This window comes from Anguilla anguilla, chromosome 5, assembly GCF_013347855.1.
Source record: "Anguilla anguilla isolate fAngAng1 chromosome 5, fAngAng1.pri, whole genome shotgun sequence".
Taxonomy (NCBI): Eukaryota; Metazoa; Chordata; class Actinopteri; order Anguilliformes; family Anguillidae; genus Anguilla; species Anguilla anguilla.
This window is the reverse complement of record NC_049205.1, coordinates 28,247,593-28,266,435: the sequence shown is the minus strand read 5'-3', so window position 1 is coordinate 28,266,435 and position 18,843 is coordinate 28,247,593. Positions and strand designations below refer to the sequence as shown.

The 18,843-nt window shown below is 40.8% G+C and overlaps 1 protein-coding gene and 1 long non-coding RNA gene across 5 annotated transcripts in view; one reads left to right on the top strand and one right to left on the bottom strand.

The window, feature by feature from the left end:
• LOC118227482 (anoctamin-5-like) overlaps nucleotides 1-18,843 on the bottom strand; it is a 63,851-nt gene that overhangs the window by 9,752 nt on the left and 35,256 nt on the right. For 2 of the 4 annotated variants that reach the window (XM_035417985.1, XM_035417986.1), the window contains 12 exons: nucleotides 13,616-13,723; nucleotides 10,725-10,793; nucleotides 7,826-8,110; nucleotides 7,432-7,551; nucleotides 6,912-7,027; nucleotides 4,975-5,109; nucleotides 4,730-4,835; nucleotides 4,355-4,415; nucleotides 3,620-3,771; nucleotides 2,619-2,693; nucleotides 1,847-2,075; nucleotides 53-222 (listed from right to left, as the gene is read on the bottom strand). In XM_035417985.1, the coding sequence (XP_035273876.1) occupies nucleotides 53-222; nucleotides 1,847-2,075; nucleotides 2,619-2,693; nucleotides 3,620-3,771; nucleotides 4,355-4,415; nucleotides 4,730-4,835; nucleotides 4,975-5,109; nucleotides 6,912-7,027; nucleotides 7,432-7,551; nucleotides 7,826-8,110; nucleotides 10,725-10,793; nucleotides 13,616-13,723 (1,626 nt within the window). Of the gene's footprint in view, nucleotides 1-52; nucleotides 223-1,846; nucleotides 2,076-2,618; nucleotides 2,694-3,619; nucleotides 3,772-4,354; nucleotides 4,416-4,729; nucleotides 4,836-4,974; nucleotides 5,110-6,911; nucleotides 7,028-7,431; nucleotides 7,552-7,825; nucleotides 8,111-10,724; nucleotides 10,794-13,615; nucleotides 13,724-13,958; nucleotides 14,948-14,968; nucleotides 15,778-18,843 lie in introns of those variants that run through there. The other 2 variants (XM_035417987.1, XM_035417988.1) reach the window with 2 other exon arrangements.
• LOC118227483 lies at nucleotides 12,654-18,282 on the top strand. Its single transcript, XR_004765290.1, has 4 exons — nucleotides 12,654-12,890; nucleotides 16,600-16,656; nucleotides 17,647-17,688; nucleotides 17,953-18,282. It is a non-coding gene; the product is annotated as an uncharacterized LOC118227483 (long non-coding RNA).

Below are 18,843 nucleotides of genomic sequence, written 5' to 3'. Positions count from 1 at the left end.
AACCCAAAAATGAGGGCAGGGGAAAAGCTTGCACAAACGCAGGTTACGCTACCTCTTCATTCCTCAGCTTGCCGAACATGTAATTGTAGTCACCAGGGTGGCCCACAAACTTGCCCTTGAAGAAGGCTACATAGAAGCAGGATGAGTAGTAGTTGACAAACTGGAAGAGGAACATCTTCATGGTCAACCTGTTCTCGTACTCCAGGTGAGTCTTGGGAATTTCTGTGGAAAATACAGTGTTGTCAAAATTATTAGACAGAAGAGAGCAAGTGCCAGTACTTTGGAACTTCTGGAAGGAAAGGTTGATACAACCCATCATGTTCATGTAAACAAGACCAACCTAAAACTGATCAAATAATTATTATGGCATTTAGTAGAAAGGCCTCAGTCAGTGTGCACTGTGCAATCATAATTATTCACGCGATTTCAGAAAAATGAAATGAAATACATGTCTCTGTCGGGTAGAACTTCTCAAATAAAAATGAAAACATAAGGCACAGGTCAGGAGATGTGCCGCAAGTCACTGAATATGCCTTTAAGTATGGTCAAGTCCAATTACTAAGAAGCAGGTAAGTTAACTGTACCACCCAGACACTGCCTAGTGCAGGTTGTTCCTTTAAACTGAACAGCCAGGCAAGGAGGAAGGACTGGTTTGGGAAACCACTGTGAGGTTCAGTTACAGCTTTCGACACCTGAGATGGAGCCAACAACATCCTGGTCACTCAACAAAACTGGCCTGCCAGGGTTCAAACTGGATCAGTTATAGCAGTTAACCCAAAAAGGTACAATTTTGTTCCACGACCCCAAAGCCTCACTGAAATATGGGATGAGATACTTTTTTCCAATAACACCATTCTTCCACTGCTGCACAGGACAGGTTTGTGAATGTAAATTACACATGCAACATATGCAAACTAATAACAGAAATCAATGTCCTTCAATGTTAACACATGAACTGAAGTTTATTGAAGTGTGTATTCCGACCTAATCCAGGTGGGATTTTCCTCTTTCAACACCCAATTGGTCAAACTAAATTCAAAATAACTGATGGATAGGGATGCTAACAATTACTCAATGACTATTATTTATTGCACATTTACAGGAATCAAGGTTTAAAATAAAAATAAAAAAAAGATTTTGTTTTGGGTTGCCTAATGTTGCACTCCTCTTTTGGAGAAACGTAATGAATTATTTTAATGATTTATATTGTCCACCAGATGAAGCTACACATTTTAACCTACTGAGATTTGAGATCTGAGGCTTGGATATCTACAGTACATCCAGGTACTGGCACCAATTTCCAAGTGCCTAAGGAAGATATTTATAGCTACAGTATGTTCCATTTGCCTTGCCTATGCCCTGTTGCTGAGTTGAAATTACCTATCAGTAGGATTAAGTAACAATGAAGTTTTGTAACTGTGACAAAATGCCTTTCATTTTTTACTACACACATGAAGATTATATCCTTGGGCTACATCTGTGCTGTTTTAATTGACAATTTAAGTACAGTAAAGCAGGCAGAAGGGAGGGACACAAAATTATATGAGCCCCATTGATTGTTGCATTTTAGTCTAAGTTCAACAGCTATCTAAACAAATCTTGTTCTGTACTGGTCAAATGCTCTTTGAATGTGGGTGAAAACCAACCCTTTTAAGCCTGGAGTCAAGAAAAGCATTGCCTCTTGCATCACTCACATTTTTATTGATGAATGATATAGCTATATAGTACATGAAATTTACCATAACAACTATCAATTAATTCATTCTTTAACATCAAAGATCATCAATCAAAGGAATTACTTAAAACGTGCGTCCCTACTGATGCACGAAAAGGAGTTCCCCCTCACCCATGTCGGTGATCCAGATGGCCACGCGCTCGTACATGAAGTTGAGGATCATGATGATGGCGAAGTTGATGCAGGAGGCAGTGACGGAGGTGGCGAGCTGTGGCGTGATGAGGGACCCCACCAGCTGCAGTTTGCTGGTGGGGCTGTCTTTCATGATGCTGGCGAAGGCTGCATACACTGCCAACCGGTACGCGATCACACCAGTGATGCAGGCGCAGATCAAGGCAATCTGGAGGGAGCGAGCGAACACAATTCACAGACAGCCGACTAAAACAAACACACATCAGTACACACATATACACAGGCTAGCTTATGAACTGTACAGAACCACACTGACATAGACACAGGCTAGCTTATGAACTGTACAGAATCACACTGCTGCGGACACAGACTAGCTTATGAACTGTACAGACACACACTGACATAGACACAGGCTAGCTTATGAACTGTACAGAATCACACTGCTGCGGACACAGACTAGCTTATGAACTGTACAGACACACACTGCTACAGACCAAGACCAGCTTGTAAACTGTACAGACCCACACTGCTACAAACACACGCCAGGTTATGAACTATACAGACCCACAATGTTACAGACACAGGCCAGGTTATGAACTATACAGACCCACAATGCTACAGACACAGGCTAGCTTATGAAATGTGCAGCCACACTGCTATATATTCCAAATATCAAATGCATGCTGCAATTCCTCTGGGTGAAAACACATGCATTTGATGGTAACACACACTGAAAGTGATGCCGACTCACCCAGAATATGACCGTGGCTCCAGACAGGCAGCAGCGAGCACATTTGCTTGTTACTGACAAGTACGGCTCCATTTCCTGCAGAACAAACAGGGAGAATGTGTTGTCAGTGGCCACAGAACAGCACGAGTAACCTGGGACTGTTGTGCAGCTGAGACAGACAAGGACACCACGCTGGATCAGAAGTGAGTTATTTCTGTGGGAGATTCCCACAATGGACTGCTAGACCAGTAGCTTTCAATATGGGTATGCTGGTTTTCGTTCCAACTGCAATTGCTGAAGTATTTTAGTTTTTGTTTTGAGGGATTACTTAACCTCTTCAGTCATATTACATCAAAAATAGCTACGCATTCCATGAAGAACAACAGTGCAAGACCACTGCCCACTGGTTATCATTACCGTTTCCACTGGTGAATCCACCAGTCTGAACCAAGCTGTTATAAAGCAACTAAAAAAAGGCCTCATAAATCCGGCCAGGCAGATTACCAAACAGAGGACTCAAACAGACATTATTCCCTTCCCCTCCCACTCAATGGTCTGTGAAGGACCCCCAGTTAATCACCAAGCAGTAGCATCACATTACTCTCCTAAATGGCGCATTAGGACAAAGCCTACAAGAGATCCCTATTCAGGGATTATAAAGGGCCTCAGAAGGTACAAGCCTTTCAGAGGGTGCTTGAGTCTACATATCAAGCTCCAGAATGTGAATAATAGAGTCATTAAAACTCTCTGAAGATGCTGAAATCAATATTTAAAAGCAGGTATTAGATATGGCCTGAGGCTGAGTTCCATGCCTGAGCTGAGTAGATAATATGTGACTAAATCATCCTGGTTTGTAAATGGTCAGTTACATTCCCAGCATAGTTACATACAATCCTTTAATACCCTGTACTGCACTTTTTCTTATGGAGATCATCATGAGCAAAAATCCCCAAACTTTCTCCAGAACAGGTATAAACATGACCGGACCCTTCCAGGTAGCAGTTAAGGCTACGGTACAGTACCTGGGTGATGCGGTTCATCCGGCGGCCGCTGCATTTGGTCTCGTACTCAGGCCTGAGCTGCAGCTGCTGCTGCTCTTCCTCAAAGTCCACCAGGTCCCACTCGTACTCCAACCGGGCCTGCCTCCGCTTCCAGAACTCCAGGAACAGAGTCACTGTGGGCAGGAACATCAACATCAACGTGTCTGCCGGCTCCCACACAGAACAAAGGGGAGACTATGTATAAAATGGGCTGTAATTCCCACATGGATCACCCAATAGTGATGTAAATACCCTCACATTAAAGCTGACAGTCTGCACTGTAACCTCATTGTATCATTTTGAATCCAATGTACTGGAGTACAGAGCCAAAACAACAATATTGTGTCGCTGTCCAAATACTTACTGACGGCACTGTAAATATAAACCTCCCAGCCCGTTTATTGCTTGTGCAACGGGCAGTATTTTCTTTCATTATTGTTTATTGAAATAATGAAATTTTGCATTGCAACACCTTAGAATCACTCAATACATACAGCCAGTCAACCATCAAACAAAGTTAAGAAACATCCATGGAAGATAAATATCAGGTTAATTACAACACTATGAATATAATGCTTCAAATTAATGAGTACACTTAAATTATAAAATGCAAAAAGACTCGAAGCGCTCCAAGACTCATCACATTGGTTCAAATGAATGCAATGCTGTATTTTACCAGCAGGTGGGGCACAAGAGGACTAATGTTGTGACACTTACCCCATATCCCCATAAATATGGCAAAAAACACCGTGCCCACATTGTCAAACAGATGTGATTGCTGAAAGACAAGATGAGATGTGTCATATCACCGTAAATACTTTAATATCTCAAAGCAGACATTTAATAAATACATAAAATTACAATAATAGTACTACTACTACTAATAATGCATTCAATAAAATTCAATAGTGCTTCAATCCAAAAAATTAAATAAAATCATTACTATTACTACTATTAGCACAACCCACCTCTGGAAGTTGGCAGACTTGTATAGGTCAAAGTGTCAACCTGTTCTGGCTTATCGTCTACTAAATTTTGCCTGAAAAGTGAGGCCGTTCTGGCGACGATGGTCTGCTCATTTAGTGTTCTTACCCAGGAAGCGGTGCACGTGGAGTTAAGCTTCCAGAAGCCACACTTCTTATCACACAGCGGACACATCACAATGCTGCCCCCGATGTTGGAGTCACAGATTTCTTTGCTGGGGAAAACAGAATTCGAGAGAGCAAGTGGGTTCCTTTAGGCACAAGTGTCTAAAGGCATTGGCGTTCATTCCTGAGGGATGACGCTAACCAGAGAGCGATGTCGGAGCACAGCTCTAAATAAGTCGGAGGGCGTACCTCCAGATGTTGTCGTCGTAGGTGACGACGCCGGAGATGAAGCAGATCAGACCCACTACGGCGGCGAAGAACAGCATCTCGGTGTAGAAGCCCAGCCATGCAAAGTAGATCCCGATCTTCTCCCCATAGTACTTCCTGTCACCGCCAAACAACTGAGTTATTCTTAGGGATGTAGGGATGTGATTTTCTCAGTGACTGAGATGCCAAATTCTATCTGCTCCTGCATACTCACACTGGCTAATCATTGTGTTTTCTAATATCTATCCACCACTTATAGATGTTTGTAGTATTGATGGTAATAGTAAAAACGAGCAATTACTGTAGTTATACAGTCTGTTAGTTAGTGTTGTGTGTTAGTGGAGTGCGTTTTGCTACAGCAGAGTATTGATCTTTTTGAAGTGTGTAACATACAGATACGTAGGCTAGGACTTGTGCAACTTATAAACAAGCTAAGAATGTGAACCTGCTTAGTCATTATTTCAAGTAGTTCTATCTGTGGCCTGGTACAATGACCACTGACAAATCTTCTTCAAAAACTCACAGAAACCATATTAAGTGTAAAAAGCATGTTTAATTGAATGTTTGGCTCCTGTGAACATGTAAAATAAAACTGCTTGCACTATTGAAATTGGGTTGCGCATCCTTTGTCCTGCTGAGCTTGTCTGTCCAAACAAATCTCATGATATGCCTGTCTGTGTGAATGGCACACATTAACCCTTCACTATTTCTCCAACATTTCATGTGGAAAGGTGCAAGCAATGTTGTGTGCTTTACATATACACAAGCTGTGGCGTTTAACTCTCCAGTCAGCTTTAGTGCCTGGCAGGAGAGGGGCTGGACTGTAGTGTGAGATGGTGTCAGTGAACAAGCATGTTCCACATTCCTTCATACGCAGGCAAAGGCAAGGGCGAGACAGAAGTTACCAACCATTTCCCTCACAAACAAACACACACACACACACACACACACACACACACACACACACACACACACACACACACACACACAAACACATAACTACAGATTCTATTACATAATCACCTTGTTAATCACTGATAACTCTACTAATATGTTATACCTGATTGCTACTTCATTCTATTGTACTAACTGGACAGTTTTTGCAGTTCTGTGGCAACGCCATTCCTTCTCATGTCTCCCCCCCCTTCTCTTTTATCCTACTGCTCACTAAAGGGGCCTTTGCTGCCAGGCAGTTTCTGTGTCTATCTTCTACCCCTCCAGGCCTTGAACAGGACAAAGAAGGGAGCACAAGAGATAACAGATGCAGCTGGCTGCTAAAAAAGACATTTATTTTTTCACTTAACAAGATGTTTTAAATTCCTGCCTCTTGCCCAATACACACTGGGACAGGCTCCAGCACCCCCCTGCCTAGGATATGCGGGTATAGATAATGGATCAATGGATGGAAGATGTTTTAAATATAAAAATGTAAACAAAGGAATAGGTATAATTGCCAAGGAACCTGACATGTAACCAATCTTTGTAATATTGACTGATACCATCCTAACCAACCAGAGTAATAGAATGTAAGTATTACCAATGTGGAGACTTTGTAAATACCCCTGCAAATTAGCATCCTCAGCAGAGCTCTGTGTGGTTGCTGTCTTCTCCCAAGCACTTGTATTAAAACTGCATGAGAACTGCATCACTGACCTTACAGCAATACATAAGAGTACATGGAGACAGACTACTCAAGGCTCACTAGAATATGTAATCAAAAGAGTTTAAACAATGCCATTCCTCTGACACAATGTTTTGTATGGTAGACTTAAATTCACACTGGGATATGAGGCATCTAATTTCAGAGGCATTTCCGTATCATTCCCTTACTGTAGTGCTTAAAAGGTATGTGATGGGTATAGTTTACAAGGTTTGTGCTACACCATTTATGTGTGAGAGGCTTTAAAATTGTTTCTCACCGAATGAGGTTGAGAGGCTGTTCTTTGTAGAAGCAGCTGATTTGGGCCCAGTTCTTGTAAAGATTGTACCTTTCGCTCTCACATTTTGAGTTCCTGGACTTCATCCAGTACCGACTCTGCACAGAGAAAGAACACAGCTGAACAGGACTCTCTCATACAAGTGTAAAGGATGTCACTGCTGCATCTAGCCACTTCTGTGTGGTAAGATGGGTTATTTTCACACACTTGGACACTGTCTGGGTACTAAGGGACAGAACTGTAGCCACCTATGCCGTGAGGCCAGGAAACAAAAACAATTTAAAATATTGTTACTTTAAAATTTGTGTGCAATGCCAGATAATGACACAGGATACAAGGAAGAAAATACAAATTTCATACTTTTTGAAACATTTCTTTGTAAAAATCTTAAATCATAAGATTTAGCATTCCTATGCTGTGAGAGAATGATGAGTAAGCAGGGAAGGCCCAAGCAGTAAACGCTCAATCGCAGTGCTCGTGGAGAGAGGGTGGACGCTCTTACATCGTGCAGGGGAAAGGCCGACTGGTAAGTGCCATTGTTCAGCAAGCGCTTGATGCCCTTCTTGTCCTTGTCCTTGTGATCCTCCTTGTAGTATGCGCATCGGGAGAGGATGTAGTACACCTGTGGTGGGTGCAGACAGACAGGTGAGTTTCAGTTTTACTGGCTGTGGCAACTTCAGCAGCACGTCTGCTCTGTGGACAACAGACAGTTTCTGCACTGCCTAGTCTTTCAGGTGATTATGTGTAAAATGAGTGAAATGTTTTGACATTTCCCTGTATATGATCCACAAATATTATCGGGATTAATTTTGAAAGACTAAGGCCTGGTGTCAACCTTAAATGTAACTTAATTATTTATTTTATTTGGATCCCAATTAGAAGAGCATGGTACTTACAATCCTGTTACGAGTGGACGGGGGGAAAAGGGTTTCTTTGTCACTGATCAGGAAGAAGTCAATCTTTTCCTTGTTGAAGGGAGAGGTGAAGTAATCGGGCACGGGGTTCATAATGTGCTCCGGGAGGCGGAAGGGCCTGAAGAGCCACTCCAACGGGGTGTCCCGGGTGTTGGGGATGTCGTTGACCTTGAAAGGGACCTTGATCTTCAGCACCTCTGCGTAGGTGGCCAGCACCTCCCACGGAGCATGGATCTTCAGGAAGTACGTCTTCGAGTCTTCAGATTCCTGCCGGAAGTACCACACTTTACAAAGTGTGCAGTGCTGCAAGTTCTACTGGCTTTAACAAGGCTAGCTGCCTAAATAAGAAATCTGACAGCCTATAAGGAGATCTGTGATTACATATATTTCATAAACAACATGCAAACTGAAACAGTAATCAAATGCAGCAGTTGAGCTGCTGACTGAAATGTGGCAGTAGTTTCTTCCAAGTGTGAAGCAAACCATGCCTCACCATTGGGCAATGGTCTGCAGACAGCCTACAGGCACCACCTTAAATAAGCTTGCTTCTGGGCTGTACATACGATCAAGAATGTTCTGCACAACTAGCATGCCTGTGCAAGTAATTATCCTGGGGCAGTGTACTGCTACACTGATTAGTGCATTACACATGCTGATTAGGCTGGTACAATGAGATTATTGCAGATTCTGAAGTCACAAGCAATAGTCAGTTGAGCACAACATGTCTTCAGACTAAAACACATTACATGAATTCTTTCTCTTGTGGTCAAAAACATTGGACAAAATTAAGAAGTATCAGAGACAGCAGACAAAACACAATATAAACCAACCACTAGAGGGAGTCCTGGCTACACGACAAATTAAAATGTATAAACCCTGCTTGACTGCACTAGGGCAGTGGTTCTCAAATCTAAAGTATAATCTCAAGGGCGGTTATTTTTAATGAACACACTTGTAATGTTTAATAATGGATGGCGTACACTGACTGCTCTTAATGCCACAGTCAGAAACAGGTATTTGTGTTACAAAAAGGAATACTTCTTATTCACTTTAAGACTTTTAATCAGTCATATCCATTCACAGATATCAAATGCTCTCATTTTCTGTCTTTAATATGCTGTGGAAAAAAATTAATTGAAAGAATTGAATTGATTGCATAGAGCAGAAATTAGTAAAGTACTAAACACTGAACCTTTAGCCACCTGATCATTGAAACTAAACCATTTGTGGAAAATGAAATCATTAAAAATCATTAAAATCGATTTCAACACAAAATTTTGAAACTTCAACAAAAACCTTCAACAACCTGAACTGATCAAGAGATTATTGGAACAAAAACCACACATACAGGGATACTTCAAGCCCAGGGTACAGAACCACTGCACAAGAGGGGTGTCAAATTAAATTCTGACTGAGGGTTTTTTTGGTTTTCTTTTAATCAGACCTTCAGCACAAGGGGAGTGGATACTTTAGACAATCAATGGATTCAATGACCCATGTTAATTTGGACAAATTAACATAATCTGAAATACAGTCTTTGCATTGAATGATTGCTTGAAATCTGCGACCCTGGTATCTTCCCTGGTGATATTCTGCTGGCGTGTACAGCAGCCATCTTCTGTTTGTTTCAAAGCTTTTTGTTTTCAATTTTGTTTTCAGAAAGTTAAATGTATGTTTAAATTAACTCATGTCATGTGAAGGACTTGGCCAAAAATGCTCTGGTGGCTTAAACATTGTGTTTTGAGGCTTTTGGCTGGCTCTGACAAAGAAGATGTTTCTGTACACTTCACAATTAATTCTGCTGCTGCCGTCAGCAGTCATATCATCAATTAAGACAACTGAGTCAGTTTCAGTGGCAGCCATACTGTACATGCCAAAGCCATAACAATATCTCCACCATATTTCACAGATGAGGTGGTATGCTTTGGATCATGAGCAGTTCCTTTCTTTGTTCACACCTTCTTGTTTTGTTTCCTTATATCACGTTAACACTAATCTCATCTAACAATAAAACTTTCAAGCATACTTTTCAGCAAACTCTAACTTCGCTTCTCTGTTCTTGAGGCTTACCAGTCGTTTGCATCTTCAAATGAACCCTCCAATGTTATGTTGGTGCATTATCCTCTATATGGTAGTCTTTGACATATCTATGTCTACATCCTGAAAAGTGTTCTAGATTTGTTCAACAGTTGAAAAGGGGCTTTTCCACACAATTGCAAGTATTCTTTGGTCATCCACTACAGTGGTCTTCCATGGTCTACCAGGTCTTTTTCTATTGCTCTACTCATGGTTCTTACCAATTTACCAAGTACTTCATTTTGACATTCCCAATATTTTGTATGTTTCTGATCAATTTCCTCTGACTTTATAGCCTCATGATGGCCTGCTTTCCCGGCACTGACACTTCTTTGGTCCTCATGTTGAGAGAACAGCAACAGACTCCAAATGAAAATGCCTCACTCAGAATCATTTCTAGACCTTTTGTCTGCTTTCTTGTGTACAAACTAACGATGCAATGACAGCTGAGCAGCCATCTGTCGGGGCAAATTTTACGGGGCAAATAGCAGTTGGTTCCAGTTAAGAGTGAAAAGGTCAATCCTTAGGACCAAATGTAAAAGTTTTAATATCACCTCTCATATAATTTTGGTTGCTGTATGTTATTATCAATATGCAATTACCTCTGGCCCATTGGCTTTTCTGGATTGGACGGCTTAAAGATAGTCACAAATCTCCTGCCCACTAACTGAAAAGGATTGTGCTTGTCTTAATGCTTCGGTTCATGTTTTTTATTTTCTCACTGTCAGAACAGACCCTTAACACAATGAGCCATCCAGAAGCCCCATGTTGTGATACTTTTAAATGTCCCAGTTCTGCTACTTACCGATTTATCCTCAGTTTCCAGCTCCAGCCCTGCCTTGATCAGATTGGCCTCATACTCTTTCCTCCTCTCCTGTATAAACACAGACATACACACATACACACACACGCACGCACACACACACACACACACGCACACGCATAAACATGCACACACATACACACAACCATTAAATCAATGATTAAGCACCCCTCAATGTTTCAGATAGCCCAGGATAAATCTTGTAATAAAGGCTAAGGAGCACGGGATGGCATTGTGCTGTGGTAATTAAGGAGCTGGGTCTTTATTCTGATGGTTGCAGGTTAAATTCATGGCACTACTGTTCACTCAAGAATGGTGTTTAAAGCTAAGCTGCATAGCAAACCCTATTATGATGAAACTAATTCATCAAACTGCTCTTTCCAAAAGGCTTTAATTTCACAGTATTCAATCCTGCTAATGCTAATGTTGTAACACAGGAACATTACACAAACCTAAAGGCTGTTCTGCATTCCAGTATTACTTCCTTTATAGGCTCTGAGGTAAGTAGAAAGATAAGGAAGTAGAGAATTTTCATATCAGAAAACACATTCAATTTTTACCCTCAAATTCAACCATCTTTATACACCAAATACACCATCTTCTGCATTTCAAACACTTATTCTTAACAAAAATGACACTATCACTCTTCACAGTTGCAGATATCTGGGGGGTTACTGGCTCCAACAGGACCTTTACCAGGCACCTCTAATTTAGTAAACAGCAGTCCTTAAAACAAGGCACGCCCACAGACAGCATTTATACAAGGCAAATACAGAATGAATTCAGAATTTCTCCACTCCTTTTACAACCCATCACCAATATGCTGTACCGAGTCATACAACAGGACCAAGGAAAAGCAACTTCCATCATCCTGCATGGCTGCCCAGTTCAACACTCTTTTTTTCACAGGGGCACTCATTGTCAGTAATTCCGTATCAATGGTTCAGCAGTTTCACCTCTGCACTGCTTTTAGAGATAACCTAGGCCCTGCACGCCTGAATTCCCCCACCCTGAACGAAAAAGGAACGGAAGCCTGCTTCGGGTCCAACACTGAACGGTGTTTGCGTCTGCCCTGGGTACCAACAGAGAAACGTCTGTTCTCTGCCTTTATTTTTCGACAAGCCTTGGCAGGAATGATGTAAGACTTCTGAAGGTGGTTTCACATGAGGAGTGGAGGTGGGAAGTACGCTCAGCGTCACAAAACCATGTGAGAAAGACTCACGAGCACAGATTCAAGTCTGCTTTTGCAGCACAAAGGCGGTGGCATAATGTTTAAACCCACAGCCACCACTTCCTCTTGCTATTCTGGCACTGTGCAGCATCTGGTTTAAGACGGCCCTCTCTCCCCTGCCAAATGTACTGCCTATGTCTGGCACTAGACCTGCTGCATTAACCAACACAGACAGCCCTTTCACCTCAACCATGTAACAGACTGTCTGCCAATGACAGATATTTAAAGAGTACAGCCAAAAGTGCAGCATTTTCTTCAAGGATGGGAATTCAATACACATAAATATAAAATACACATAAATACAAATCTGACACTACTGTATAAAACCCACCACCCAGTATTAAATATTTATATCCTAAACATTGGAAGAACTTACCCAGAACTTACCTTCTGTAACTCAAGATTCATTAACACGTACACCAGCATATATTGAGAATATACAACTAAAATGTTTTTAATAGAAATCAAAAAATTGCATTTACTGTGTACCTAACTATGGCAATATTAAATTTTACTGGTGTGAAAGTGACTGGAATATATTACTTTTTTTCTTCTTCATACTGACCTTGTGACCCATCACAACCCTTCTTATTTGAGGTGTTTTCTCAATTTTCTTCTTTGGGAAGCACTGCTTTGATTAACAGTATAGCTTTGTTCTGCTTTGTTGTTCTACAGCTCACCACTAGATGGCTTTGTGCAGCACACAAACAGGAAGTGGCTGAGAGTGTGAGTGAGTAAGTAAAAAAAAAAATAAAGGGGCATGGGGACATTTCTCAGGGCCATGAGAGAGTCAGTATAGACTGAATTCACAACCACGGGTGAGCTAGCCTTCATGTGGGTGTGAAGGGAAGAAGGGAAGTAAGCTAGCTCAGCACACCACTCCAGCATCTGAGATACAGAACAGACCTGATGCAGAGGTAGGTGTTACACATGCAGCACACAGGCATTTTTATACTGTCCATGTATTAAACTATCTATATACCTGACTTACTTTAGTGTACTCAAATATTTTTCTGGCACTGGTGTAGGCAAAGATATTTTGAGTATGATAATAATTATGGGGTTTGAGAAAGAGGGTTGTTATGATATTTAACTTTGCGCAGACTTTGGCTACATTACTTTGTGTGAATGTCGGACCCTTCCGGAGCACTTTAGCATTATTTTTTTTCAGCATGATTTCATTATTAGAAATGTGGTTTTACAGTCATTCATCCATAAGACTCATTGTTTCACACAAGCAAAATAATCTCAGGGTCATCTTTTCATGAGAAAATTATAGATCAGAAATTCAATAGGGATGGTTACATGCCAAAAAAAGTGTCTCAAATTGATTTGGTGTGAGTCTTATGACAGTTCTTTTGTGGTACCAAGTGCTGCGTACAAACCTTTTAATGAAACTCTCCGTGGCAGCTTTCACTGAAGCACAACAGAGAGGGTGTAAGGCCTGATAAATGGCACCAAAGCCAAGCAACTCAGACCAGCTTTTGTTTATGAACCAAGGCCTGGTCTCCAAGGAACAAGTTCATTATGTGCTGGCCTCATGTGAATGCCCCATGTACACAGTGTGACTAAATGAAAGACATGTTTACCGTTAATGAAGTCTTCACTGTGCATTAGTGTGCATTAAAAGGGTGCCTCTCACCTGCTTCCTCTCATCATTCTTATCATCCACGTAAGCCAGGACGAAGTCAATCCTCCGCACCCCATCCCTGAAGAAGACAGAGTCTTTGCTCCCTTGAGAAGTATTATTCTGCAAAGAGAGTGCCAGGGGGATGAGAACACACATATAGCACGCACACGCACATACACACACGTGCACAAACACACACATGCACGCGCACACGCACACAAAGAAGTCTTTAAGGAAGGCCCTGCAGCACATCTTATACACTACTGTACACCATATTTCCCATACCGCTTTAACAGATTAATTAATACTGTACTGGACACTACTAAACCATTACAGGATACAAAATACTACTTACATCATATAAAGTCACAGCAGCCCAATGCAAAGACATTTGTTTAGGTTAAAATATAGTTGTGAATAAACAAAGCAAATATATCTTGTCGAAATAGGAAAGATAAAAAGGTTTGTTTGGTACATGTAAATCCAACAAAATAACTAGTTCAATATTATAAATATTATCAATATTAGAAAATATTATACATCATGCACATGTATAATACGAGACAAATCAAATTTTTCTGAAGCAGACTGCTTTTTATTAATAATCTCGCTCAGTGATGTAAATGAGGCCCCATCTGTGACATGGTATATCACTGGTATGGAGGCTGCACATGTTTGTGTGTTTGTGTGCTTGCAATTATTTTTAGGACAGTATTATAATGGGAATGCAATATAAGTGATATAGCACAGCAGGATTTAAAAGTATCTGGCAAACACGAAGAGGCATCCTAAACACAATGAGCTCCTGAACTAAGGAAAAAAAAAACTCATCCACACCTCATCTCATAGTTGTGCAGAGATAGGACGGGGACTAAAAATAAAAACAAATACTGGGTCCTGCAGACAGTATAAGCTTTGCAATTTTTTTTGATGGTTTATACTTGCAAATCACATAAAAGCATATCAATGTAACATATACTTATGCTGCATTAATCAGTACTGTTGCCCACTGCCTACTCAGTTTTTATCATTTGCTGTGAATATCTTGCCTGCTGTTTTCTGGATCACCAGAGGGAGAGAGAGTGGTTTTGAACACAGCTTCCCCCTGTTCTCTATGTTTCTATCTGTTTTTCTCTATACAAAACTGAACCTGGAGATTCTCAGTGCAGCCCCTGCTCTAGGCCCAGCACTTGCCGTTTTGACTGATTTTAAAATCAGCCGTCTGGCCTAATGTTATTGTTAACGCTACCGTGGCTTCATCAGCTGCTGAAAAAGAAATAACCGCCATACCATGCCTAGGGGAGCAGATGTATCCTTGGCAACAGCTACTATGCATCAATCTGATTAAAAAGAGAAGCAATTCACCTCCATGGCCGCCTCCGGTCCCAGCGATGTGTCGTGTGACATCGATGTTGGATTATTTAAATGGGGTCTTTAAGACTCCCCCTAGCCCTGTAACCACACCTCTGACTAACTAAGGCCGGGCTTTCTCTGTTCTGTCCAGGGACGGGCTACCGCACGCTCAGATGCGCCGGAGAGACATGGCCCTGAGAGATGATGTCATAGACCACACAGCCCCTGAGCTGCAGTCAATAATGCAATCAGACTCGACAGCAGGGCTGGCCTCTGCTTGGAGAGATTCACATGCTGAATTGGAAGAAGCAGAATCACAGTTCACCTACTCACAGAGCAGGCATTAGTGTTTAAATATTTCAGAACACTGTTAAATAAAATCAACTGGAGCAGTATATCTGTTTGCTGTTCTTTATGCCATGGGTTAGGGCCACCAGTTTGGCTCAACCATGTGACCCGCAGGGATTTAAACTTGTATTTCAATGGTTATCCTCCAGGTGTCCTCACAGGAACTCCACTTGGCACAGTCAAATGACTGATCACACAACTGAGTTTCTAATTGAGACACTTAAAAAAAATAATTAGTTGATCTATGGGGAGAGTCAAGGAGGAAAGTGAACATGGACAGAAGTTTAAATGCTGCGATAAGCATGTCTTTGACCCAGTGGTCCTCACTCTTGATCCTGGAGAGTCGCAGGGTCTGCGGGCTTTCGGTGTTACTCAGCACTACTCAGCACGTAAGTAGCATAGCAAAATGGATCAGTTGATTACAGTAATCTGGTTTCTTGGGTCTGAATCAGTGACTGATCTTAAGGAAAAAAACAAAAAACCAATGATTCTACTAAAGGTCTTGATTGAAGACCATGATAAGTTAATCAAGAATGCCTCATTTTTTTCCCCACGGTGCGCAGGAACTGTAGGGTTGCAGTGCATAAATCCCTCATTACAAAGACAAACGCACAATTGAGAGTTCAGTGGTGCAAAAACCATAGGCACTGGTCTAACAGAGATGATGAAACATTTCTATCCTGATGGAAGTGGTCTCTTCCAGGATGTCAATGTCCCATCCACAGGGCACGAGGGGTCACTGAATGGTTTGATGAGTATGAAAATAAGGTGAATCATATGTTATGGCCTTCGCACTCACCTGATCTCAACCCAATGGAACACATATGGGAGATTTTGTACTGATGTGTTAGACAACGCTCTCCACCATCATCATCAAAACAGCAAATGAGGGAATATCTTTTGGAAGAATGTGTTCCATCCCTCCAGTAGAGTTCCAGAGACTTGCAGAATCTATGCCAAGGCGCACTGAAGTTGTTCTGATGGCTCGTGGTGGCCCAACACCTTACTAAGACACTTTATGTTGGTTTTCCTTTAATTTGTCACTTGTCTGTGTACACACACACACACACATATATATATATATATCCTTATTGTCTTGTGTATGTGTCTCGAAGGATTCACACAGAACCAGACAAAGGTGGAAACAACCACAATCACGTCAGTGTTCTATAACTCCATTGCATTCAATGACTTGTAGTGATTTTACATTAGCATTAGAATGTTCAACTAAGAACTAAGAACTTTCTAATCACATATCTTACACCTTCAAGGGTTAAATATGTCTGTTTTCACAGATTATGATCATGGGCATGGGCTTTATTCCACTTGGACCAGCAGACTGCAAGTGGGCAGTAAGTGTTCATTATCGTGAATATTAACATTCCAGAAAAAAGCAACAGCAGATATTAGATTTGAAAGTACAAAGTTATCTTCCCAGATTTAGCTGTTATTTTGCTATCTATATAAAAATAAAGGTCTAAATAAGGAAGTGCACAAGCTGTAATTGTGCACATAGCCCTGGTTCAAAAGGACCTCAGCCTTGGTGGCACCCATGTTTGGTACAGGCCTGTCATCACACCAGGGCAGGGACTCCCTCTAGCACTGGTAAAAGGGCAACGCCTACACCACAGGCTTCCAAAATACACCTCTCTGGTCTGTTTTATCCTTGGAAAAGATACTAACCATTTCACTGCAATAGTGAGTATCCAGATGAGCAAATGGAAAATATGATAACTGTAAGCACAGGTACCCTGGCAACCTTTAGCTACTACAGTAAATAAACATCTGTAATGTTTACCCAACCAAATTTAGCCTGGACTGAGTGGTCTTCCAAGGTCTGTGGCAAATATTAATATGTCATGGCCGAATTTGTGTGGCCTTTCTAGTTTGTAGGGCACTATATTTGAATGCATGTCTTTAATGGCTTGACAAAATTGTTTAACCCCTTAAAACTCACTTGAAACCCAGGGCTTTTGCAAAAATCCCCACTGTCTTAAATCAGCCCCATTATCTCCAAAACTATATACAGTGGTTCAAAGCTTGAAATAAACAGCACATTTATTCCAACATTACCAAATCCCCTGATCATATGTGAGTCTCATTCAGTAAACATACAGTACATATTTACTCCGGGGGAAAAAAAAATCTTGTTTTGTGTTTTTTTTTAAACACAATTATGTAGTGATTACATGTACTTCTGAGACCAGGTGGGGGTAGGGGCTGAAGAGCAAATTTAACTACACTCATACACTGAACATATGATGCAGAAAAAAGCTTTACTTAATTTTATACAGTGTTCACAAAAAATACACTCTGATCATATTTTCACAACTTATTTTCAGGTTGGTCCACATTCTAAGACTCAGGACAGAGATGTGAAAAACGTAAGTGATTATTTTAATCAATAAAGTTGCAAGCACAGCAAAAGGTGCCGTTTTGCGGACTTATTTTATTATTATTATTTTATTACATTTTATTTTATTCATATTTGCATGATATCGTGCTAGCTTTATGTCTGCCAGTAGATTTGAATTTTATAGACACCATACTACGGACTCTGTATACATGAATGTGTGTATGTGTAACTAACCTTGAGGCAAGTGGAAAAAAAAACATGTTTTATTATTCTTTTGTTTTCTCCTCTTTAGGGAGTAGAAGCTGATGAGTCACAGGCGCAAACAACTGAAAAGGTGTTTCAATAGTTAATGAAACATGTGGGTCTTTGTTTTTCCAAGGACTATACCTGGAAAAGCAAAGACCGACACTATAACTGGAACAATTCGACTACGGCCTTTATACTGAATATACTGTTGCTTCTGCAGGACTCCATATTCCTATGTAGCTGACAATGTAAATGTCATTTGCATGGCACAATTCCTTGTAATGCCTACATTATTTCATCAGATATGCCAAATAGTGCTGTTCTTATGCGTACTGGGGCAGTGCAACACAATAAAGATAGGCCTATTCCATTTCAATTTCATTTCTTGTTTAATTTTAGGTTTGGTGTCTAATCAGCCTACTTTGGTTAAGGCAGGTAAATACAATTTAAAGAAAAAATATTAATTAATAAACAATTATTTTAAAAACAATACATTAGCAATATAAAACATTTACATGTAAATCACTTCTGTTGATATATATGTCAAAATCAATTCTGTTGTAAAGGTCTAAGAATTTTTAGACTAACTGTGTTGGGTCTAACTGCTGCATGATTGTGGTTGATACCACCGTTGCCTGATTTTTAGCCTCGGAATACCCTGTCTTTCTCATTTGCAGTCAGCATTTGATACTCACATTTTTTGTTTAGAAATGAGAACTAATACAACAATCCAACAACTAACACACGTAGTAATCTAGTTTACAATGCGAGAGTTCAACAGCATGGCCTGTAACAGCATACAATGTATGTGGGCCAGATTAACAAGTAGCGTAGATGTAAACAGACCAATCCCAGACACAGTATGAAATGAAGGGCTCCAGAAATAACCCCTAAACCTAATGCGAGGCAAATTAAAGAGTCATGTGCTTACAGTAAC